A 25,696-nucleotide genomic window follows, 5' to 3' on the forward strand; every position below is an offset into this window, starting at 1 on the left:
GTATCTCTCCTCAAAACCGTGGTACTTAACTCTTTTTCCAAGTCTTCAGGTACACCTCCTGCTCCGGTTTCCGCTGAAGATGAGTTTGAGGTAGCGAGCATTCTGGCCACCAAGAGGGCAAGCGGAAAGACCTTTTTTCTGGGAAATTGGAAGGGGTTTGGTCCTGAGGAGAGAACGTTGGAGCCCCGGGAGAACATTCATGCCCCGCTCATCCTTGATAAATTTTCTTTCTGGCCTAAAGAAGAGGGGGCATAAAGGGAGGGGTACTGTAGAATCGACGTCCCTACCCTCTGCTAGGCAGGGATGCCATCCCTCTCACCCCCGCGCTCCTCGAGTGGGTCCCTCCAGCGCTCCTCTCTGTTGTCGCGGCGGCGTCTCTGCCCCGTGTCGGACGGGGGCGCCGTCTCTCTCGCCCCCCGGCTCCTGGCGCGGCTTCTCCCTGCGCTCCGCTCCCTGCTGTTGCCGGCACGCGTTCCTCCTCCAGCAGAGTGCGTGCGTCTTCCTAAAAAGTCCCTGGCCAATGGCCAGAGGACTTCCCACATTTAAGGCACCTCCTCCAAAATGGAGGTGCCCGAGCAACAGTTGTCGCACTGTGTCTTCACCTTCCTGCTTGCCTTCCCTGGGAGTCACCCGCTTCCTTACAAGGACTTCCCCTTTGTATTGCAGCTCAGAGGTTCCACCTCTGGATCCGTTACAGGACCTCTCAGACAGAACCATAAGAAAAGCGATAATCAACATTTTTTTTGAGCAGATCCCAGCTAATCATCAACATCACCAGAATCCCAACCCAGGTAAGACTACTCTTCAATAGTATATCCACTGAGGTTATTTATTATTTGTTGGGTCATCTTGCCATATGACCATTAAGCAATCGTTTCTCTTTCTAGTCACATTTCACCAGGCATAGTCTAATTTTCATGTGTGTTTTAATGACAAAAAATATAAAAATAATCTCTAGATACAAACACTTCTGTATTGTAGAACCGTTTAGAATTATCATAATTTTGTCTATCTGATTACAATGTCTTCATGGAATGGTTGATTACAACCAATATGCCCACCAAGATTCCTTTTACAAGGGTTGTCAGCCATCCTATATCAGACTGGCACATCTTTGTTTATGATGGGTTTTTAAATTATGATTGAGCTTAATTATGATAAATGCCCACAGAACCCATGAATATGATCACTACAAGATGTTTCATTAATCATATTTCTTATATTTTCTTCTAGAATCATACAGTTTGTTAAGCCCAAGAATCAACAACTACCAAGCAGCAATGGCCGCCTCCCAGATCTTTTGGATTCAGGAGATTTCTGAATGCTACAACGTAATCAAGAAACTGGGCCAAGGACCATATGGAAAAGTTCTACTGGCACAGAACAAATTGACAGGTATGTGAACAAGGCAAAAACAAAGATGGTCATTTACCTGAATTGAGAAAAAAAAAGTGGTAAATTATGTAACAATGTGAAAATGATTTTAATCGGGCATAGAGATGAGATATTTATCTGTAGGCCAATGGAAAATCCAGATTATTTTAGTAATATCAACTCATACACATAGGCGTAAAGTCATCCAAACCTGCCAAATTTGGTGGGTCTTGATTAGTGTTGAGCCACCCCCGTAGTGTTCGAGTTCGGTTCGGTTCGTCGAACACCCGTGTGTTCGCCGAACTGTTCGTCGAACACCTTCGAACACCGTTAAAACCAATGGCAGGCAAACAAAAACACATAGAAACACATAGAAAACACCTTCAAAGGTGTCCAAAAGCTGACAAACTGCTCAGAAGACATAACTAACACATGGAAAAGTGACAAGTACATATAGTCATGCGAAAATAAAAGAGGTGGAGGAGTAAAAGGAGGGGGAGACACAGATATAGGCATGTCATGCCCTTCTAAAATCCAAAAAGTGAGAAGCCGACACGGCCAGTCCGCTCCTGCCCGTGCCACCTCCGTGTCGCCGGATTTGTGCCAGAGCCGCGGTGAACCCTGACGGCCAGCCCCCCTCTCCCAATACTGGTGCCTGTCCGCTGGTGGGTCGAGCGAGCCCCCCTGTGGTGGAGGCAGCTCTAAGCTTTTTAATTTAAATTGTCTCTCTAATTTGAATGAATACACTTTAAATCCATTTACAAGGATCTATTGGAGGGCAAGTCTCATGCCAGCAGCCGCGGTAATTCCAGCTCCAGTAGCGTCCACTAAAGCTGCTGCAGTTAAAAAGCTTTTATAAGGATCGAGCTCGGCTGTCCACCGCAAGGCATCCTACTGCCAGTCCCAGCCCCTATGCCTTGGGGTGCCTCCTGATGCTCTTCACTGAGTATCCCATGGTCCCGAAGCATTTCCTTTGAAAAAATTAAGTGTCTAAACTACAGGTGGTGTAGCTTGCTTAACAGCCGGGATAATCCGCTCACTAGCAGACACTGCTACTAGGCACAAAGTATTTCCTGGGCTAGATGCAGTTAAAAATTTGTAATTAGATACTCTCGTTGGATGCTGAGAAAGCATTCCATAGAGTCTCCTGGCACGCCATATATGATTCTCTTAAAAAGCTTGGGGTAGGGGTCTTGGGGACCCTTTTATAGCCAAAATCACGGCCCTGTATCGCAATACGTCACCTAGGCTGAAGATAAATGGAACTGTAGCACCCTGAGGGCTCGGTTGCTACAGACGTATTGCACCTCACCCAGAGGTGTGATATCTCACTCTCAGGTAAGGATGGAGTGTGGATCAGGACCCGACACCTGCATGCATTACACCACATTGCCGTGGGGCAGGGCGACCAATATGCCCCTGAGATGGGCACGACAGTCCCTGTCCCTGGCTGGAGTGGGGGGAGGGAACACTGAGGAAGGGGAACCCTGTAGTGCAGGAGCAGGGAGGAAGCAGTTCCTGGGTGCATTGAGAAGGGAGTATAAAAGGTGGGCACCATCTTACTTCAGTGCAGAGAAGTCTGAGCAGAAGTGGCAGGGAGCAGGGGCTCTGCATGAGCTCTGCTCCAGAGGCGGGCCTAGTAACAGAGGCCCAGGCCTGGAAGAGGGAGAAGGAAGGAAGAGGAGCGGAGAAGGCTCCAGGAACGAGGAATGAAGGGATCCAAGGGGTGCGGACGGGCGAGTCGCCACCGCACGCCCGAATCCACCTGCGTGGAGGGGTCAGGCCAAAGGGGGAGACCGGTCCCCGAACTAGTGGAGGCAGGAAACGACCCTCAGCTAGAAACCGGAGGCTCTGACATTTTATGTGGCGCAGCCCCTCGCTACACCCGCTAGGAAGGCACCACATAGGGTCAGGGAAACTGGCGCCAAGTTTACCAAGAGGAGGCCTGAGGCAGCCGGACAGAAGTGTTGGTAAGAAAGGCCAGACAAAGGACACACAAAGGGGGTCCTGTGAAGTGCTCCAAAGTTATCTGGGAGTTGTCTGAGCCCCTCACCTGGTGAGCACAGTACGACGTGGGCAGCCGTTACCTGCAGACGTGGTCTGGATAATAAGAACTGAGTAAAGGCCCTGAACTGCATCACTGACTCCGTGTCGTTACTGCTGCTGCCCTGCACCATCACCCCCATCCTCCGCATACACTGCCCTGAGGCTATACTCCTCCCGTGGGGAGTTATGCTACGCTCTGCTGCACCCACAACACCAGCCTCAGTGGTCAGCCCTGTAGCGGCGGTTCACTCTGACCGCAATCCACGGGTGGCGTAGTCGGACATTTAAACATGAAAACCACATAAATAGTTCCGCCACTGGTTTGACCGCCCTGAGCCACGGAACTGGGTCGCCGCCACGAAGACTACAACCACCAGCATCCACCAAAAAGGGTCCGGCTCCGGGTGTCCCAAGGCCCAGGGGGTGCGTCAGAACATTTTCATCACCTTTAACAATCACCAATGGGACAAGGCAGTGATCTCCTCTGTCCCCTCTCTTATACATCCTAGTGACGGAGCACCTGCTCTCATCAATTTGCCATAACCCCAATATTAGGTGGATTGAGGTGGGAGGCACCGAGTACAAGTGCTCTCTATTTGCTGATGATGTCCTAGTATATATCACTCAATCACATATATCCATCCATGCTGTTATGGCTGAAATAGATCACTTTGTTACATGGTAAAATTTTAAAATCAATGCAGCGAAGTCTGAGGCCCTCGATGTCTCCCTCCCCAAATCCATATAGGATTCCATCCAGTCCAACTTTCCCTTTGCCTGGCCCTCACAGGGTATCAAATACTTAGGAATTCCTATTCATAGAGACCTCTCCCATCTATGTTATCTTAATTTTGGGCCCTTTATTGAACAACTCCATACAGACCACGGTTGGCAAGTTAGAACTGTAAGATTCACTACGTGAACCACTGGTGTTTTGTGGAAAAGCACATGTACACTGCGTTCCAAATTATTATGCAAAAAGTGTTCAGGAGTGATAAGGGAAGAATTTGTTTGTTTGTCAGTTAAACTCATTGATGGTGATGTGTGTCAGGGCTCTTTATATCACTGTAAGCAATTGCAGACACCTGTGCTAATTAGTTTGGCAGGTGTGTCCAATGAAAGGCAAGACTACTTAAGAAGGCTCTCTCACATTATTAAGCAGCCTACATTTTCTGCCAAAATGGGAAAGAAAAAGGATGTGTCGGCTGCTGAGAAGCAACAAATTGTGGACTGTTTAGGTCAAGGCATGACTACAATCAACATTGTGCGATGATCAGGATGAAGTGTCTTGGCAATCAAGAAGTATGTAGCTGATTCACAGTACACACGTGTGCGTGCTGATAAGGGCAAATTGAGGACTCTTTCCTACAGGCAATTACGTCAGGTTGAAAGAGCAGCGGCAAAAAAGCCTTGTCATAGCAGCAGACAAGTTTTTGAAGCTGCTTGTGCCTCCAACGTCCCCCGAACAACAAGATGCAGGGTCCTTCAGAGGTTTGCAGCTGTGCATGCGCCATCCTGTCGATCTCCTCTATCCACTTCACACAAGCAGAAACGGCTCCAGTGGGCCAAACATTACATGAAGACTGATTTCAAAACTGTTTTGTTCACGGATGAGTGCCGTGCAGCGCTCGATGGTCCAGATGGATGGAGTGGAGGATGGCTGGTTGATGGACACCCCACGCAAACACGGCTACAGCGCCAACAAGGAGGAGGTGGAGTAATGTTTTGGGCTGGAATCATGGGGAGAGAGATTGTCGGCCCCTTTAGGATCCCTGAAGGCGCTAAAGATGAACTCCATAATGTATGTGGATTTTCTCAAACAGCACTTCCTGCCATGGTTCAAGAAGAAGAACCGTGTATTTCACAGCAAGATCATTTTTCTGCATGATAATGCACCATCTAATGCTGCACATAAAACATCTGCATCTCTGGCTGATATGGGCATAAAAGGGGACAAACTTATGGTGTGACCCCCATGCTCCCCTGACCTCTACCCCATTCAGAACCTTTGGAGCATCATTAAAAGGAGTGTCTATGATGGCGGGAGGCAGTTCACATCTAAGCAACAGCTCTGGGAGGGTATTCTGTCCTCATGCAAAACAATTGAAGCAGAAACCATCCAAAACCTGACAAATTCAATGGACGAGAGAGTTCAGAAGCTCCTTTCGAACAAGGGGTCCTATGTGAAAATGTAACATCACCTAGAATAAAGTTTTGAGTTGAAAACTGTTTGATTTCAGTTTCTAACAACCTGCTAATGCTTATAATTTCAAAAATGACCATTTTTTTGGTCTTTATTAAAATGAAAAGGTTGATCGAAAAGTTTGGGGGATCTAAGAGTGTGGCAACCCAGTAGTCATGATTACTTCGAATTCTGACAATATGAGGGTCATGCTGCAGGTAGTGCAGCAAGAAGGCACTTATGTGCCTTGCGCATCTCGGAGCCCCAAAATTATTTTCCGGGCTAGATGCAGCTAAAAATTATTTTTAATTTTAAATCTGGTGAAGCTTTAGTATAGATGGCCTAATAGGATCAGTGCTGCACACTGCTACAAAGCCCAAATTATTTTCCAGTCAAGATACAGATAAACATGATTAGTAATTTGAAAGCTTAAAACGGTTGGTAGGGTGATTTTAACCAATCCTCAAGCTTTTACTCTCCCCAGGATGACACAGGGGTAGAAAAGTCGTTTCGGATCCATGATTTGTTCATCTTTATGAACGCGAGTCTGTCTACATTATCAGTGGAGAGCCGCGTGCGCTTATCTGTCAGCACACCACCAGCAGCGCTGAACACACGTTCAGACAGAACGCTGGCTGCGGGGCATGACAAGATCTCCAAGGCGTAAGTGGCTAGCTCCGGCCATTTATCCAGATTGGAAGCCCAAAAAGAGCAAGGGTCCAGTGACACAGTCGTGGCTTCAATGTTTACTTGGAGATACTCCTGTACCATCGTTTCTAGGCGTTGACTATGTGTCAGACTTCTTGTCTCCTGTGGCCTTGCAAAGGATGGGCTAAAAAAGTGGTGAAATGATTCCGCAAAATTGATGTTACCAGCAGATACTGTGGTTCTGTTACGGTTTGAGTGCTGAACACTTGACGGTCCCACGGTTGGCAAGTTGGAACTGTGAGATTCACTACGTGCACCACTGGTATTTTGTGGAAAAGCACATGTAAGATTCTGCAACAGTCTCTGCTGATACTCCTGCATGTGTGCATCCCTTTCTATGGCAGGAATAATTTCTGCAAATTTACTTTTGTACCGGGGATCTAACAGTGTGGCAACCCAGTAGTCAGGATTATTTCTAATTCTCACAATTCGAGGGTCATGTTGCAGGTAGTGCAGCAAGAAGGCACTCATGTGTGTTGCGCATCCAGGAGCACCAAGTCCCTGTTGTGTTGGTGGCGAGGTAACAATCATGCTTCCTTCCTCTGTCCTCTCCCCCCAACCTCGCACAACAGAAATGTGATCAAGGTCTCCCTCATCTGATGAGTCTTCCATCAGTTTGTCCTCCACTTCTTCCTGGGCTCCTGCACCTTCCTCACTAGTTTGGCTGCTACCATGCGCCCTGGTAAAACCATCTCCCCCACCCTCACATGCCTGCCGCCTTGGTGCTGCCGACCGTCTGGACCTTGCAGATGTTAGCCCTTCCGCATACAACTCCTCCTCCTCTACTTCCTCCACCTCCTCTTGTGCCACCACCTGACTCCGAATTCTGTTAAACATGTGCTCCAGCATGTAAATCACCGGAATAGTCATGCTGATAATGGCATCGTCAGCACTAAACATCTTCGTCGCCATTTCAAAACTGTGCAGAAGGGTGCATAGGTCCCTGATCTGAGACCACTCCTCCAGCGTGATTTGCCCCACCTCTGAATCTCGTTGGCCCTGGCTATACGTCAGAACGTATTGCACCAGGGCTTGTCGGTGCTGCCACAGTCGCTGCAACATGTGCAGAGTTGAATTCCACCGGGTAGGCACATCGCATTTTAGCCGGTGAAGTGGCAGGCCCAACGACTTCTGTAGAGATGTAAGTCGCTGAGCTGCGGGATGCGAATGGCGGAAGTGAGCACACAGCGACCGTGCCCTCTGCAGAAGGCCATCTAGTCTGGGATAGTGGGCTAAAAATTGCTGGACAACCAGGTTCAACACGTGAGCCATACAAGGCACGTGTGTGACGTTGCCCCGGCGAAGGGCCGCACCCAGGTTTGCAGCATTGTCGCACACGGCCTTCCCTGGTTTCAGGTCCAGTGGAGACAGCCATTCATGAAATTGGTTCTCCAGAGCTGACCACAACTCCTCAGCTGTGTGACTCACATTTCCCAGACATTTCAATGTAAAAACCGCCTGATGACGTTGAGCCCTACTGCCAGCATAGTAAGGATGTGTGCAGGATCCCTTCTGCGCAGTTAGAAAGCTTGTGGCATGACCAGACAGGCTTTGGGTGCAGGTGGAAGACCGAGAGGAGGTTGAGGAGGCAGGAAGCAGTGGAGGAACTTTGACATAAAGAGGATTGACGCACAACTCGTGGGGACGGCAAGATTTGGACAGCAGCCCCTTGTCCTGCTGTCACCATAGTTACCCAGTGCCCAGTCAGCGACATGTAACGCCCCTGTCCATGCCTACTCGTCCAAGTGTCTGTGGTGAAATGCACCCTGTCACACACAGAGTTTCTCAAAGAAGCGGTGATATTGTGTGCGACATGCTGGTGGAGCGCAGGCACACCTTTCTTTGAGAAGTAGTGCCGACTGGGCATCTGGTACTGGGGCACTGCGACGGACATAAGGTCTCGAAAATCCTCTGTGTCCACCAGGCGGAAAGGCAGCATTTCTGTAGCCAAGAGCTTGCAGATGGTGAAATTCAACCTCTTAGCTTTCTCATGGCTAGGAGGAAATGGTCTTTTACTTGTCCACATCTGAGGGACCGAGGGCTGGCTATTGTGCTTAGACGGGGTTGATAAGGGTGTCCCCGGCAAACTGCCGGTCTGTGAGGAAGATGCAGGCCGACATGTTAGGTTGCCTTGATCCAAAGGTGGTGCTATCGATGTCGGACAGCGCTCAACACCAGCTGGTGTTACCACCTCCAAAGAAAATGATGACCTGCCAATCACGCTGGCTGTTGCGGGTAAAGAGGTGGCAGGTCTGCGCCCCAAAACAGGTGTGACTGCTGTCCCCCCAGTCACAGAGGATGAAGAGGCCGCGGATGCACAAGATATGGCAGACGGTGATTGGCCCGGCCGGCTAGGCCGCATTGTAGCACACTGAGCTTCCCACTGCAACTTATGCTTCATGTCCATGTGCCGGTTCATGCATGAAGTACTCAAACTATGTATTTTTTGGCCTCTACTTAGCTTTTGCTGACAAATGTTACAGATAACACGAGTTGGGTCATCTTTATCGATCTGAAAAAATGCCCAGGCTATGCAAGGCTTAGCACCCATGCGACCTGAAGAGCCACCACGACTTGTGGTGAGAGGCAGAGTTGTGTTTGAGGATGCAGTTGTTGACGTGCTTCCAGTACTACGTCTCTGTCCAGGAAGGCGCAACCTGACCTCGTCGTCACTAGCATCTTCCTCCACCTCCTCTGCTGACCTCATCTCTTGGCTGACTGTGGGTTGACAGTAAGTGGGATCTCCGACCTCATCATCATCACCCTGTGCGTTATCACACCCGTCGTCCTCAGAGCCAACCTGTTCCTGCCCTGACAAAAAACTAAAGTTGTCGCTCCAATCAGGTATTTGAGTCTTATCATCGTCTTCCTCATTGTCTCCACCAACAGGAGTTACAGTTTGGGAATGAGGGTCTACATTATGGTCAGAACCTTCTGCGTCTGGTCCTGGATCCGACTCATAAAGATTCTGGGCATCAGTGCAGATCATTTCCTCGTCTGGATTCACAGAAGCGCTGGTGTCGACCTCTGATTCCCAGGCTATAGTATGAGTAAACAGCTCTGCAGACTAAACCATCTGTTCTACCTCATACTCAGACGGGCAGCTGGAGATTTGGGAGCTGTGAGGAAGCAAGTGCGATTGGGTGACACCTTTGAGGACTGGAGTATTTGTGATGTTGAAGTTGATGTGGAGGAGAGCCCACTTAAAGGAGCACTTGATATCCGTTGAAGCACCTGCTGTTTTTGTGCCTCATCTGGAATTTGTAGCGATTGGCGTGGCCGTAAGAAAGGGATCTTATCACATTGTCCGCTAAAAGAAGTAGACCATCTTCCAGCCAAACTAAAATGTCTTTCTTCTGCAGATGTTACTGTTGCTTTAACACCTACCCCACGGACACAACCTTTTTTCCCCTTCCCAACACGCCTATTCCCCTTTCCACCAGCAGCAGGCCTTTTTCCACTCATTTTGGTGGTTAACTAATTCACAACTCTGGAGTTGTTTGCACAAAAAAACAATGGATGGTAACCGAGCAGAGCTGCGTGGCCAAACTGTGGTATTAGGCCAAAACTATTGGCTGGGTTAGATGCAGAAAAAAATTATTTTGAATTTGCAACCTGATGGAGGTCAGTATAGATGGACTAATACAAATAGTCCCACACACTGCTAGAAGCCCAAATATTTTTTCAGAGGTACTGTAGATGCAGATAAAAATTATTTTTAATTTGCAACCTGATGGAGGTCAGTATAGATGGACTAATAGACCAAGTCCCACACACTGCTAGAAGCCCAAATATTTTTTCAGAGCTAGATGCAGAAAAAAATTATATTCAATTTGCAACCTGCTGGAGGTCAGTATAGAAGGACTAATAGAACAAGTCCCACACACTGCTAGAAGCCCAACTATTTTTTCAGAGCTAGATGCAGAAAAAAAATTATTTTTAATTTGCAACCTGATGGAGGTCAGTATAGAAGGACTAATAGACCAAGTCCCACACACTGCTAGAAGCCCAAATATTTTTTCAGAGCTAGATGCAGAAAAAAATTATATTCAGTTTGCAACCTGATGGAGGTCAGTATAGATGGACTAATAGAATGATGCTATGCCCAAAAGATTTTACTTCACTAGGTGCAGTAAAAAAATTGGTATTCTATACACAGGTGTTATATCTTGCAACACAGATAGGCTACTCCACTGACTAACACACTCTGCAATAGGCCAAAAAGAATTAGCTTTGCTAGATTCAGCCAAATGCTGTGAAAAAAACTTGCACAGCACTGGCACAGACCTGCCTGGCAAAAACTGATAGGAACTCATGTAACCTAGTCCTGAAAAGGACTCCAATTACAATTAGTCTTTACTCCCACAACCTATCTATTTAAGAGCACAGACCTCCCTGATAAAAGTCTTAGGAAATGCTGTAACCTAGTCCTTAAAAGGACTGCAATCACAACTATTCCCTACTCCCAAGCTATCTGTATATTTGTGCGAAAATTGGCTTGAAATTAACAAGGTATAGCGCACACAGCAACAGCGGTGCCGTCTAACACGCAGCTGCAGCAGTGAGAAAATGGTGGCGACGGGGAAAATGGCTTGGTCTTATAGGGCAAGGACATGTGACATACACTGCCAATGACACATGCCCTTGCTTGTGTGAAAAAAAGCACTTCGCTCCGTGTGTGCGCTGCTGATAGGCTGACAGATTGCACCTCCCCACTGCAAATGCGGGAAAGAGAAAAAAAAATGGAGATCTTCATTGTTCCTGCAGAGATCCATCCCCTGCCCCTCCCCCCACCCCGCTGTACACTCAAACTGCGTATTAACATAAATTTTCATCATTACTGAGAAAAAATCCAGTTATGATTTTGGTGCACGAACAGTTATCGAACATAACCTCGAACAGCCGAATTTTTCTCAAATTGTTCGTGTTCGCCGAACGGCTCGAACACCGCCCAAAACAGCTCGAATTTGAGATTGGCGAACAGTTCGAGTAGAACAACGCTCATCTCTAGTCTTGATCACTATCTTATGTGTATGAGGGGCACCTAACTCTTTCCAGACATGTTGGGTTATTGAAGGATCATATGAAAAGTTGGGAAAAAAGTTTTGCTCAAATAAGCGTTGGGTCAATAGCTGTTTATCTTGATTTTCACCATATTCAGCTGGATCTGTCAATGGTTTGCAGACAAATATCCATTTGTTTGGCCAACTTTACTCTGTTGGGTCATAAAAATATCCATCTAAAATTATCTATAAGTTGCATCATTGATTATCTTAATAATAGGGGTTCCTGAATATCATCCCTAGTTTTACATCAAAGGGCTTTTGTCCTATATCATGACTAAAAAACTCAATATAAGCATTTCCAAAAGCTGAGAACACTGAGTTAGCGATATCATAAAACAAATAGTTTATTTAATGCTATTAAAAATATTGCATATACCCATTATACGGTGCTCCAGCAGACCTTCAGCCTGGACCCTTTCTTACTTTTGGGTGGAATCTATACCTTTGCTTATAGATGCTCAGTGGTCCTTATTAGAGATGAGCGTTGTTCGACTCGAACTGTTCGCCAATCTCAAATTCGAGCTGTTTTGGGCGGTGTTAGAGCCGTTTGGCGAACACGAACGATTTGAGAAAAATTCGGCTGTTCGAGGTTGTTCGATAACTGTTCGTGCACCAAAATCATAATTGGATTTTTTTCTCAGTAATGATGAAAATTAATGTTAATACGCAGTTTGAGTGTACAGCGGGGTGGGGGGAGGGGCAGGGGATGGATCTCTGCAGGAATAATGAAGATCTCCATTTTTTTTTCTCTTTCCCGCATTTACAGTGGGGAGGCGCAATCTGTCAGCCTATCAGCAGCGCACACACGGAGCGAAGTGCTTTTTTTCACACAAGCAAGGGCATGTGTCATTGGCAGTGTATGTCACATGTCCTTGCCCTATAAGACCAAGCCATTTTCCCCGTCGCCACCATTTTCTCACTGCTGCAGCTGCGTGTTAGACGGCACCGCTGTTGCTGTGTGCGCTATACCTTGTTAATTTCAAGCCAATTTTCGCACAAATCTACAGATAGCTTGGGAGTAGGGAATAGTTGTGATTGCAGTCCTTTTAAGAACTAGGTTACAGCATTTCCTACGACTTTTATCAGGCAGGTCTGTGCTCTTAAATATATAGGTTGTGGGAGTAAAGACTAATTGTAATTGCAGTCCTTTTCAGGACTAGGTTACATCAGTTCCTATCAGTTTTTGCCAGACAGGTCTGTGCCAGTGCTGTGCAAGTTTTTTTCACAGCATTTGGCTGAATCTAGCAAAGCTAATCCTTTTTGGCCTATTGCAGAGTGTGTTAGTCAGTGGAGTAGCCTATCTGTGTTGCAAGATATACCACCTGTGTATAGAATACCAATTTTTTTACTGCACCTGGTGAAGTAAAATCTTTTGGGCATAGAATGATAATATTAGTCCATCTATACTGACCTCCATCAGGTTGCAAATTGAATACAATTTTTTTCTGCATCTAGCTCTGAAAAAATATTTGGGCTTCTAGCTGTGTGTGGGACTTGTTCTATTAGTCCATCTATACTGACCTCCATCAGGTTGCAAACTGAATATAATTTTTTTCTGCATCTAGCTCTGAAAAAATATTTGGCCTTCTAGCAGTGTGTGGGACTTTCTCTATTAGTCCATCTATACTGACCTCCATCAGGTTGCAAACTGAATATATTTTTTTTCTGCATCTACCCCTGAAAAAATATTTGGGCTTCTAGCTGTGTATGGGACTTGGTCTATTAGTCCATCTATACTGACCTCCATCAGGTTGCAAATTGAATATAATTTTTTTCTGCATCTAACCCAACCAATAGCTTTGGCCTAATACCACAGTTTGGCCACGCAGCTCTGCTCGGTTCCCATCCATTGTTTTTTTGTGCAAACAACTCCAGAGTTGTGAATTAGTTAACCACCAAAATGAATGGAAAAAAGCCTGCTGCTGGTGGAAAGGGGAATAGGCGTGTTGGGAAGGGGAAAAAAGGTTGTGTCCGTGGGGTAGGTGTTAAAGCAACAGTAACATCTGCAGAAGAAAGACCATCTTCCAGCCAATCTAAAATGTCTACTTCTTTTAGCGGACAATGTGGTAAGATCCCTTTCTTACGGCCACGCCAATCGCTACAAATTCCAGATGAGGCACAAAAACAGCAGGTGCTTCAACGGATATCAAGTGCTCCTTTAAGTGGGCTCTCCTCCACATCAACTTCAACATCACAAATACTCCAGTCCTCAAAGGTGTCACCCCAATCGCACTTGCTTCCTCACAGCTCCCAAATCTCCAGCTGCCCCTCTGAGTATGAGGTAGAACAGATGGTTGAGTCTGCAGAGCTGTTTACTCATACTATAGCCTGGGAATCAGAGGTCGACTCCAGCGCTTCTGTGAATCCAGACGAGGAAATGATCTGCACTGATGCCCAGAATCTTTATGAGTCGGATCCAGGACCAGACGCAGAAGGTTCTGACCATAATGTAGACCCTCATTCCCAAACTGTAACACCTGTTGGTGGAGACAATGAGGAAGACGATGATGAGACTCAAATACCTGATTGGAGCGACAACTTTAGTTTTTTGTCAGGGCAGGAACAGGTTGGCTCTGAGGATGACGGGTGTGATAACACACAGGGTGATGATGATGAGGTTGGAGATCCCACTTACTGTCAACCCACAGTCAGCCAGTCGATGAGGTCAGCAGAGGAGGTGGAGGAGGATGCTAGTGATGACGAGGTCAGGTTGCGTCTTCCTGGACAGAGACGTAGTACTGGAAGCACATCAACAACTGCATCCTCAAACACAACTCTGCCTCTCACCACATGTCGTGGTGGCTCTTCAGGTCGCATGGGTGCTAAGCCTTGCATAGCCTGGGCATTTTTTCAGATCGATAAAGATGACCCAACTCGTGTTATCTGTAACATTTGTCAGCAAAAGCTAAGTAGAGGCCAAAAAATACATAGTTTGAGTACTTCATGCATGAACCGGCACATGGACATGAAGCATAAGTTGCAGTGGGAAGCTCAGTGTGCTACAATGCGGCCTAGCCGGCTGGGCCAACCACCGTCTGCCATATCTTGTGCATCCGCGGCCTCTTCATCCTCTGTCACTTGGGGGACAGCAGTCACACCTGTTTTGGGGCGCAGACCTGCCACCTCTTTACCCGCAACAGCCAGCGTGATTGGCAGGTCAACTTTTTCTTTGGAGGTGGTAACACCAGCTGGTGTTGAGCGCTGTCCGACATCGATAGCACCACCTTTGGATCAAGGCAACCTAACATGTCCGCCTGCATCTTCCTCACAGACCGGCAGTTTGCCGGGGACACCCTTATCAACCCTGTCTAAGCACAATAGCCAGCCCTCGGTCCCTCAGATGTGGACAAGTAAAAGACCATTTCCTCCTAGCCATGAGAAAGCTAAGAGGTTGAATTTCACCATCTGCAAGCTCTTGGCTACAAAAATGCTGCCTTTTCGCCTGGTGGACACTGAGGATTTTCGAGACCTTATGTCCGTCGCAGTGCCCCAGTACCAGATGCCCAGTCGGCACTACTTCTCAAAGAAAGGTGTGCCTGCGCTCCACCAGCATGTCGCACACAACATCACCGCTTCTTTGAGAACTCTGTGTGTGACAGGGTGCATTTCACCACAGACACTTGGACGAGTAGGCATGGACAGGGGCGTTACATGTCGCTGACTGGGCACTGGGTAACTATGGTGACAGCAGGACAAAGGGCTGCTGTCCAAGTCTTGCCTTCCCCACGAGTTGTGCGTCAATCCTCTTTATCTCAAAGTTCCTCCACTGCTTCTGCCTCCTCGACCTCCTCTCGGTCTTCCACCTGCACCCAAAGCCTGTCTGATCATGCCACAAGCTTTCTAACTGCGCAGAAGGGATCCTGCACACCTCCTTACTATGCTGGCAGTAGGGCTCAACGTCATCAGGCGGTTTTTACTTTGAAATGTCTGGGAAATGTGAGTCACACAGCTGAGGAGTTGTGGTCAGCTCTGGAGAATCAATTTCATGAATGGTTGTCTCCACTGGACCTGAAACCAGGGAAGGCAGTGTGCAACAATGCTGCAAACCTGGGTGCGGCCCTGAGCCGGGGCAATGTCACACACGTGCCTTGTATGGCTCACGTGTTGAACCTGGTTGTCCAGCAATTTTTATCCCACTATCCCGGACTAGATGGCCTTCTGCAGAGGGCACGGTCACTGTGTGCTCACTTCCGCCGTTCGCATCCCGCAGCTCAGCGACTTACATCTCTACAGAAGTCGTTGGGCCTGCCACTTCACCGGCTAAAATGCGATGTGCCTACCCGGTGGAATTCAACTCTGCACATGTTGCAGCGACTGTGGCAGCACCGACAAGCCCTGGTGCAATACGTTCTGACGTATAGCCTGGGCCAACGAGATCCAGAGGTGGGGCAAATCACGCTGGAGGAGTGGTCTCAGATCAGGGACCTATGCACCCTTCTGCACAGTTTTGAAATGGCGATGAAGATGTTTAGTGCTGACGATGCCATTATCAGCATGACTATTCTGGTGATTTACATGCTGGAGCACATGTTAAACAGAATTCAGAGTCAGGTGGTGGCACAAGAGGAGGAGGAGGAGTTGTATACGGAAGGGCTAACATCTGCAAGGTCCAGACGGTCAGCAGCACCAAGGCGGCAGGCATGTGAGGGTGGGGGAGATGGTTTTACCAGGGCGCATGGTAGCAGCCAAACTAGTGAGGAAGGTGCAGGAGCCCAGGAAGAAGTGGAGGACGAACTGATGGAAGACTCATCAGATGAGGGAGACCTTGATCACATTTCTGTTGTGCGAGGTTGGGGGAGAGGACCGAGGAAGGAAGCATAATTGTTACCTCGCCACCAACATAACAGGGACTTGGTGCTCCTGGATGCGCAACACACATTAGTGCCTTCTTGCTGCACTACCTGCAACATGACCCTCGAATTGTGAGAATTAGAAATAATCCTGACTACTGGGTTGCCACACTGTTAGATCCCCGGTACAAAAGTAAATTTGCAGAAATTATTCCTGCCATAGAAAGGGATGCACGCATGCAGGAGTATCAGCAGAGACTGTTGCAGAATCTTACATGTGCTTTTCCACAAAATACCAGTGGTGCACGTAGTGAATCTCACAGTTCCAACTTGCCAACCGTGGGACCGTCAAGTGTTCAGCACTCAAACCGTAACAGAACCACAGTATCTGCTGGTAACATCAATTTTGCGGAATCATTTCACCACTTTTTTAGCCCATCCTTTGCAAGGCCACAGGAGACAAGAAGTCTGACACATAGTCAACGCCTAGAGACGATGGTACAGGAGTATCTCCAAGTAAACATTGAAGCCACGACTGTGTCACTGGACCCTTGCTCTTTTTGGGCTTCCAATCTGGATAAATGTCCGGAGCTAGCCACTTACGCCTTGGAGATCTTGTCATGCCCCGCAGCCAGCGTTCTGTCTGAACGTGTGTTCAGCGCTGCTGGTGGTGTGCTGACAGATAAGCGCAAGCGGCTCTCCACTGATAATGTAGACAGACTCGCGTTCATAAAGATGAACAAATCATGGATCCGAAGCGACTTTTCTACCCCTGTGTCATCCTGGGGTGAGTAAAAGCTTGATTGGTTAAAATCACCTCACCAACCGTTTTAAGCTTTCAAATTACTAATCATGTTTATCTGTATCTTGGTTGGAAAATAACTTGGGCTTTGTAGCAGTGTGCAGTACTGATTCTATTAGGCCATCTATACTAAGCTCCACCAGATTTAAAATTAATAATAATTTATAGCTGCATCTAGCCCGGAAAATAATTTTGGGGCTCCGAGATGCGCAAGACACATGTGCCTTCTTGCTGCACTACCTGCAACATGACCCTCATATTGTCATAATTCGAAGTAATCCTGACTACTGGGTTGCCACACTCTTAGATCCCCCAACTTTTCGATCAACCTTTTCATTTTAATAAAGACCAAAAAAATGGTTATTTTTGAAATTATAAGCATTAGAAGGTTATTAGAAACTGAAATCAAACAGTTTTCAACTCAAAACTTTATTCTAGGTGATGTTACATTTGCACATAGGACCCCTTGTTCGAAAGGAGCTTCTGAACTCTCTCGTCCATTGAATTTGTCAGGTTTTGGATGGTTTCTGCTTCAATTGTTTTGCATGAGGACAGAATACCCTCCCAGAGCTGTTGCTTAGATGTGAACTGCCTCCCGCCATCATAGACACTCCTTTTGATGATGCTCCTGAGGTTCTGAATGGGGTAGAGGTCAGGGGAGCATGGGGGTCACTCCATAAGTTTGTCCCCTTTTATGCCCATATCAGCCAGAGATGCAGATGTTTTATGTGCAGCATGAGATGGTGCATTATCATGCATAAAAATGATCTTGCTGTGGAATACACGGTTCTTCTTCTTGAACCATGGCAGGAAGTGCTGTTTGAGAAAATCCACATACATTATGAAGTTCAACTTAACCCCTTCAGGGATCCTAAAGGGGCCGACAATCTCTCTCCCCATGATTCCAGCCCAAAACATTACTCCACCTCCTCCTTGTTGTCGCTGTAGCAGTGTTTGCGGGGGGTGTCCATCAACCAGCCATCCTCCACTCCATCCATCTGGACCATCGAGCGTTGCACGGCACTCATCCGTGAACAAAACCATTTTGAAATCAGTCTTCATGTAATGTTTGGCCCACTGGAGCTGTTTCTGCTTGTGTGAAGTGGATAGAGGAGGTCGACAGGATGGCGTATGCACAGCTGCAAACCTCTGAAGGACCCTGCATCTTGTTGTTCGGGGGACGTTGGAGGCACCAGCAGCTTCAAAAACTTGTCTGCTGCTATGACGAGGCTTTTTTGCCGCTGCTCTTTTAACCTGACATAATTGCCTGTAGGAAAGAGTCCTCAATTTGCCCTTATCAGCACGCACACGTGTGTACTGTGAATCAGTTACATACTTCTTGATTGCCAAGACACTTCATCCTGATCATCGCACAATGTTGATTGTAGTCATGCCTTGACCTAAACAGTCCACAATTTGTTGCTTCTCAGCAGCCGACACATCCTTTTTCTTTCCCATTTTGGCAGAAAATGTAGGCTGCTTAATAATGTGGGACAGCCTTCTTAAGTAGTCTTGCCTTTCATTGGACACACCTGCCAAACTAATTAGCACAGGTGTCTGCAATTGCTTACAGTGATATAAAGAGCCCTGACACGCATCACCATCAATGAGTTTAACTGACAAACAAACAAATTCTTCCCTTATCACTCCTAAACACTTTTTGCATAATAATTTGGAACACAGTGTACATGTGCTTTTCCACAAAACACCAGTGGTTCATGTAGTGAATCTTACAGTTCTAACTTGCCAACCGTGGTCTGTATGGAGTTGTTCAATAAAGGGCCCAAAATTAAGATAACCTAGATGGGAGAGGTCTCTATGAATAGGAATTCCTAAGTATTTGATACCCTGTGAGGGCCAGGCAAAGGGAAAGTTGGACTGGATGGAATCCTGTATGGATTTGGGGAGGGAGACATCGAGGGCCTCAGACTTCGCTGCATTGATTTTAAAATTTGACAATGTAACAAAGTGATCTATTTCAGCCATAACAGCATGGATGGATATATGTGATTGAGTGATCTATACTAGGACATCATCAGCAAATAGAGAGCACTTGTACTCGGTGCCTCCCACCTCAATCCACCTAATATTGAGGTTATGGCGAATTGATGAGAGCAGGTGCTCCGTCACTAGGATGTATAAGAGAGGGGACAGAGGACATCCCTGCCTTGTCCCATTGGTGATTGTGAAAGGTGATGAAAATGTTCTGATGCACCCCCTGGGCCTTGGGACACCCGGAGCCGGACCCTTTTTGGTGGATGCTGGTGGTTGTAGTCTCCGTGGCGGCGACCCGGTTCCGTGGCTCAGGGCGGTCAAACCAGTGGCGGAACTATTTATGTGGTTTTGATGTTTAAATGTCCGACTACGCCACCCGTGGATTGCGGTCAGAGTGAACCGCCGCTGCAGGGCAGACCGCTGAGGGTGGTGTTGTGGGTGCAGCAGAGCGTAGCATAACTCCCCACGGGAGGAGTATAGCCTCAGGGCAGTGTATGCGGAGGATGGGGGTGATAGTGCAGGGCAGCAGCAGTAACGACACGGAGTCAGTGATGCAGTCCAGGGCCTTTACTCACAGTTCTTATTATCCAGACCACGTCTGCAGGTAACGGCTGCCCACGTCGTACTGTGCTCACCAGGTGAGGGGCTCGGACAACTCCCAGATAACTTTGGAGCGCTTCACAGGACCCCCTTTGTGTGTCCTTTGTCTGGCCTTTCTTACCAACCCTTCTGTCCGGCTGCCTTGGGCCTCCTCTTGGTAAACTTGGCGCCAGTTTCCCTGACCCTATGTGGTGCCTTCCTAGCGGGTGTAGCGAGGGGCTGCGCCACATAAAATGTCACAGCCTCCTGTTTCTAGCTGAGGGTCGTTTCCTGCCTCCACTAGTTTTGGGGACCGGTCTCCCCCTTTGGCCTGACCCCTCCACGCAGGTGGATTCGGGCGTGCGGTGGCGACTCGCCCGTCCGCACTCCTGGGATCCCTTCGTTCCTGGAGCCTTCTCCGCTCCTCTTCCTTCCTTCTCCCGATTCCAGGCTTGGGCCTCTGTTACTAGGCACACCTCCGGAGCAGAGCTCATGCAGAGCCCCTGCTCCCTTTCACTTCTGCTCAGACTTCTCTGCACTGAACTAAGATGGTGCCCACCTTTTATACTCCCTTCTCAATGCACCCAGGAACTGCTTCCTCCCTGCTCCTGCACTACAGGGTTCCCCTTCCTCAGTGTTCCCTCCCCCCACTCCAGCCAGGGACAGGGACTGTCGTGCCCATCTCAGGGGCATATTGGTCACCCTGCCCCATGGCAATGTGGTGTAATGCATGCAGGTGTCGGGTCCTGATTCACACTCCATCCTTACCTGAGAGTGAGATATCACACCTCTGGGTGAGGTGCAATACCTCTGTAGCAACCGAGCCCTCAGGATGCTACAGTTCCATTTATCTTCAGCCTAGGTGACGTATTGCGATACAGGGCCGTGATTTTGGCTATAAAAGGGTCCCCTAGACCCCTACCCCAAGCTTTTTAAGGGAATAATATATGGCGTGCCAGGAGACTCTATGGAATGCTTTCTCAGCATCCAACGAGAGTATCTAATTACAAATTTTTAACTGCATCTAGCCCAGGAAATACTTTGTGCCTAGTAGCAGTGTCTGCTAGTCAGCGGATTATCCCAGCTGTTAAGCAAGCTACACCACCTGTAGTTTGGACACTTAATTTTTTCAAAGGAAATGCTTCGGGACCACGGGATACTCAGTGAAGAGCATCAGGAGGCACCCCAAGGCATAGGGGCTGGGACTGGCAGTAGGATGCCTTGCGGTGGACAGCCGAGCTTGATCCTTATAAAAGCTTTTTAACTGCAGCAGCTTTAGTGGACGCTACTGGAGCTGGAATTACGCGGCTGCTGGCATGAGACTTGCCCTCCAATAGATCCTTGTAAATGGATTTAAAGGGTATTCATTCAAATTAGAGAGACAATTTAAATTAAAAAGCTTAGAGCTGCCTCCACCACAGGGGGGCTCGCTCGACCCACCAGCGGACAGGCACCAGTATTGGGAGAGGGGGGCTGGCCGTCAGGGTTCACCGCGGCTCTGGCACAAACCCGGCGACACGGAGGTGGCACGGGCAGAAGCGGACTGGCCGTGTCGGCTTCTCACTTTTTGGATTTTAGAAGGGCATGACATGCCTATATCTGTGTCTCCCCCTCCTTTTACTCCTCCACCTCTTTTCTTTTCGCATGACTATATGTTTTTGTCACTTTTCCATGTGTTAGTTGTGTCTTCTGAGCAGTTTGTCAGCTTTTGGACACCTTTTGAAGGTGTTTTCTATGTGTTTTTGTTTGCCTGCCATTGGTTTTAATGGTGTTCGAAGGTGTTCGACGAACACACGGGTGTTCGACGAACAGTTCGGCGAACACACGGGTGTTCGACTAACCGAACCGAACCCAAACACTACGTGGGTGGCTCAACACTAGTCCTTATCTTCAGCCTTTTTACTGGGTTTCAAAATTGAATCACTTCCCATTTGTTACATGTATGTAATTGAATATGCAATATTTTTAATAGCATTAAATAAACTATTGATTTTATGATACCTCTAACTCAGTGTTCTGTCATTGTAAAAACCATTGATTATCTGTTTGACAGAAGATGGTTATATGAAAGTTTGGGCACCCCTATTAATCTTAAGCTTATTTTTTTATAAAAATTGGTGGTTTTGCAACAGCTATTTCAGTTTGATATATGTAATAACTGTTGGACACAGTAATGTTTCTGCTTTGAAATGAGGTTTATTGTACTAACAGAAAATGTGCAATCTGCATTCAAACAAAATTTGACAAGTGCATAAGTATGGGCACCCTTATCATTTTCTTGTTTTAAATACACCTACCTACTTTTTACTGACTTGCTAAAGCACTTTTTTTGCTTTTGTAACCTCATTGAGCTTTGAACTTCATAGCCAGGTGTATGCAATCATGAGAAAAGCTACTTAAAGTGGCCACTTGCAAGTTGTTCTCTTGTTTGAATCTCCTCTGAAGAGTGGCATCATGGGCTCCTCAAAACAACTGTTAAATGATCTGAAAACAAAGATTATTCAACATAGTTCAGGGGAAGCATACAAAAAGCTGTCTCAGAGATTTAACCTGTCAGTTTCCACTGTGAGTAACATAGTAAGGAAATGGAAGAACACAGGGACAGTTCTTGTTAAGGCCAGAAGTGGCAGGCCAAGAAAAACATCAGAAAGGCTCAGAAGAAGAATGGTGAGATCAGTCAAGGACAATCCTCAGACCACCTCCAGAGAGCTGCAGCATCAACTTGCTGCAGATGGTGTCACTATGCATCGGTCAACTATACAACGCACTTTGCACAAGGAGAAGCTGTATGGGAGAGTGATGCGAAAGAAGCCGTTTCTGCAAGCACACCATAAACCGAGCTGGCTGAGGTATGCAAAAGCACATTTGGAGAAGCCAATTTCTTTTTGGAAGAAGGTCCTGTGGACTGATGAAACCAAGATTGAGTTGTTTGGTCATACTAAAAGGCGTTATGCATGGCGGCAAAAAAACACAGCATTCCAAGAAAAACACTTGCTACCCACAGTAAAATTTGATGGAGGTTCCATCATGCTTTGGGGCTGTGTGGCCAATGCCGGCACCGGGAATCTTGTTAAAGTTGCGGGATGCATGGATTCCACTCAGTATCAGCAGATTCTTGACAATAATGTTCAAGAATCAGTGACAAAGTTGAAGTTAAGCAGGGGATGGATCTTTCAGCAAGACAATGATCCAAAACACCGCTCCAAATCTACTCGGGCATTCATGCAGAGGAACAATTACAATGCTCTGGAATGGCCATCCCAGTCCCCAGACCTGAATATCATTGAACATCTGTGGGATCATTTGAAGATGGCTGTCCATGCTCAGCGACCATAAAACTTTACTGAACTGGAGTTGTTTTGTAAAGAGGAATCGTCAAAAATACCTTCATCCAGGATCCAGGAAATCATTAAAAGCTACAGGAAGCGACTAGAGGCTGTTATTTTTGCAAAAGGAAGATCTACTAAATATTGTGACTTTTCTGGTGAGGTGCCCATTAGAGATGAGCGTTGTTCTACTCGAACTGTTTCGCCAATCTCAAATTCGAGCTGTTTTGGGTGGTGTTCGAGCCGTTCGGCGAACACGAACAATTTGAGAAAAATTCGGCTGTTCGATGTTATGTTCGATAACTGTTCGTGCACCAAAATCATAACTGGATTTTTTCTCAGTAATGATGAAAATTAATGTTAATACGCAGTTTGAGTGTACAGCGGGGTGGGGGAAGGGGCAGGGGATGGATCTCTGCAGGAATAATGAAGATCTCCATTTTTTTTTTTTCTTTCCCGCATTTACAGTGGGGAGGTGCAATCTGTCAGCCTATCAGCAGCGCACACACGGAGCAAAGTGCTTTTTTTCACACAAGCAAGGGCATGTGTCATTGGCAGTGTATGTCACATGTCCTTGCCCTATAAGACCAAGCCATTTTCCCCGTCGCCACCATTTTCTCACTGCTGCAGCTGCGTGTTAGACGGCACCGCTGTTGCTGTGTGCGCTATACCTTGTTAATTTCAAGCCAATTTTCGCACAAATCTACAGATAGCTTGGGAGTAGGGAATAGTTGTGATTGCAGTCCTTTTAAGGACTAGGTTACAGCATTTCCTACGACTTTTATCAGGCAGGTCTGTGCTCTTAAATAGATAGGTTGTGGGAGTAAAGACTAATTGTAATTGGAGTCCTTTTCAGGACTAGGTTACATCAGTTCCTATCAGTTGTTGCCAGGCAGGTCTGTACCAGTGCTGTGCATGTTTTTTTCACAGCATTTGGCTGAATCTAGCAAAGCTAATCCTTTTTGGCCTATTGCAGAGTGTGTTAGTCAGTGGAGTAGCCTATCTGTGTTGCAAGATATACCACCTGTGTATAGAATACCATTTTTTTTACTGCACCTAGTGAAGTAAAATCTTTTGGGCATAGTATCATTCTATTAGTCCATCTATACTGACCTCCATCAGGTTGCAAATTGAATATAATTTTTTTCTGCATCTAGCTCTGAAAAAATATTGGGCTTCTAGCTGTGTGTGGGACTTGTTGTATTAGTCCATCTATACTGACCTCCATCAGGTTGCAAACTGAATATAATTTTTTTCTGCATCTAGCTCTGAAAAAATATTTGGCCTTCTAGCAGTGTGTGGGACTTTCTCTATTAGTCCATCTATACTGACCTCCATCAGGTTGCAAATTGAATATAATTTTTTTCTCCATCTAACCCAGCCAATAGTTTTGGCCTAATACCACAGTTTGGCCACTCAGCTCTGCTCGGTTCCCATCCATTGTTTTTTTGTGCAAACAACTCCAGAGTTGTGAATTAGTTAACCACCAAAATGAGTGGAAAAAGGCCTGCTGCTGGTGGAAAGGGGAATAGGCGTGTTGGGAAGGGGAAAAAAGGTTGTGTCCGTGGGGTAGGTGTTAAAGCAACAGTAACATCTGCAGAAGAAAGACCATCTTCCAGCCAAACTAAAATGTCTACTTCTTTTAGCAGACAATGTGGTAAGATCCCTTTCTTACGGCCACGCCAATCGCTACAAATTCCAGATGAGGCACAAAAACAGCAGGTGCTTCAACGGATATCAAGTGCTCCTTTAAGTGGGCTCTCCTCAACATCCACTTCAACATCACAAATACTCCAGTCCTCAAAGGTGTCACCCCAATCGCACTCGCTTCCTCACAGCTCCCAAATCTCCAGCTGCCCGTCTGAGTATGAGGTAGAACAGATGGTTGAGTCTGCAGAGCTGTTTACTCATACTATAGCCTGGGAATCAGAGGTTGACTCCAGCGCTTCTGTGAATCCAGACAAGGAAATGATATGCACTGATGCCCAGAATCTTTGAGTCGGATCCAGGACCAGACGCAGAAGGTTCTGACCATAATGTAGACCCTTATTCCCAAACTGTAACTCCTGTTGGGTGGAGACAATGAGGAAGACTATGATAAGACTCAAATACTTGATTGGAGCGACAACTTTAATTTTTTGTCAGGGCAGGAACAGGTTGGCTCTGAGGACGACGGGTGTGATAACGCACAGGGTGATGATGATGAGGTTGGAGATCCCACTTACTGTCAACCCACAGTCAGCCAAGAGATGAGGTCAGCAGAGGAGGTGGAGGAAGATGCTAGTGACGACAAGGTCAGGTTGCGCCTTCCTGGACAGAGACGTAGTACTGGAAGCACGTCAACAACTGCATCCTCAAACATAACTCTGCCTCTCACCACAAGTCGTGGTGGCTCTTCAGGTCGCATGGGTGCTAAGCCTTGCATAGCCTGGGCATTTTTTCAGATCGATAAAGATGACCCAACTCGTGTTATCTGTAACATTTGTCAGCAAAAGCTAAGTAGAGGCCAAAAAATACATAGTTTGAGTACTTCATGCATGAACCGGCACATGGACATAAAGCATAAGTTGCAGTGGGAAGCTGTGTGCTACAATGCGGCCTAGCCGGCCGGGCCAACCACCGTCTGCCATATCTTGTGCATCCGCGGCCTCTTCATCCTCGGTGACTGGGGGGACAGCAGTCACACCTGTTTTGGGGCGCAGACCTGCCACCTCTTTACCCGCAACAGCCAGCGTGATTGGCAGGTCATCATTTTCTTTGGAGGTGGTAACACCAGCTGGTGTTGAGCGCTGTCCGACATCGATAGCACCACCTTTGGATCAAGGCAA

The 25,696-nt window shown here is 47.1% G+C and overlaps 1 protein-coding gene across 1 annotated transcript in view; it reads left to right on the forward strand.

Moving 5' to 3' along the window:
* The window catches only part of LOC141258454 (serine/threonine-protein kinase SBK1-like), a 48,049-nt gene that overhangs the window by 14,263 nt on the left and 8,090 nt on the right, over positions 1–25,696 (forward strand). Inside the window, exons 2-3 of the mRNA XM_073673453.1 lie at positions 667–791; positions 1,234–1,395. Of these exons, the coding sequence (XP_073529554.1) occupies positions 1,281–1,395 (115 nt within the window). The 5' untranslated portion in view covers positions 667–791; positions 1,234–1,280. The remainder of the gene's footprint in view (positions 1–666; positions 792–1,233; positions 1,396–25,696) is intronic.

This window comes from Phyllobates terribilis, unplaced genomic scaffold (genome assembly GCF_046119375.1).
Source record: "Phyllobates terribilis strain yellow unplaced genomic scaffold, ASM4611937v1 Scaffold_3__8_contigs__length_932513732, whole genome shotgun sequence".
Lineage (NCBI taxonomy): Eukaryota > Metazoa > Chordata > Amphibia > Anura > Dendrobatidae > Phyllobates > Phyllobates terribilis.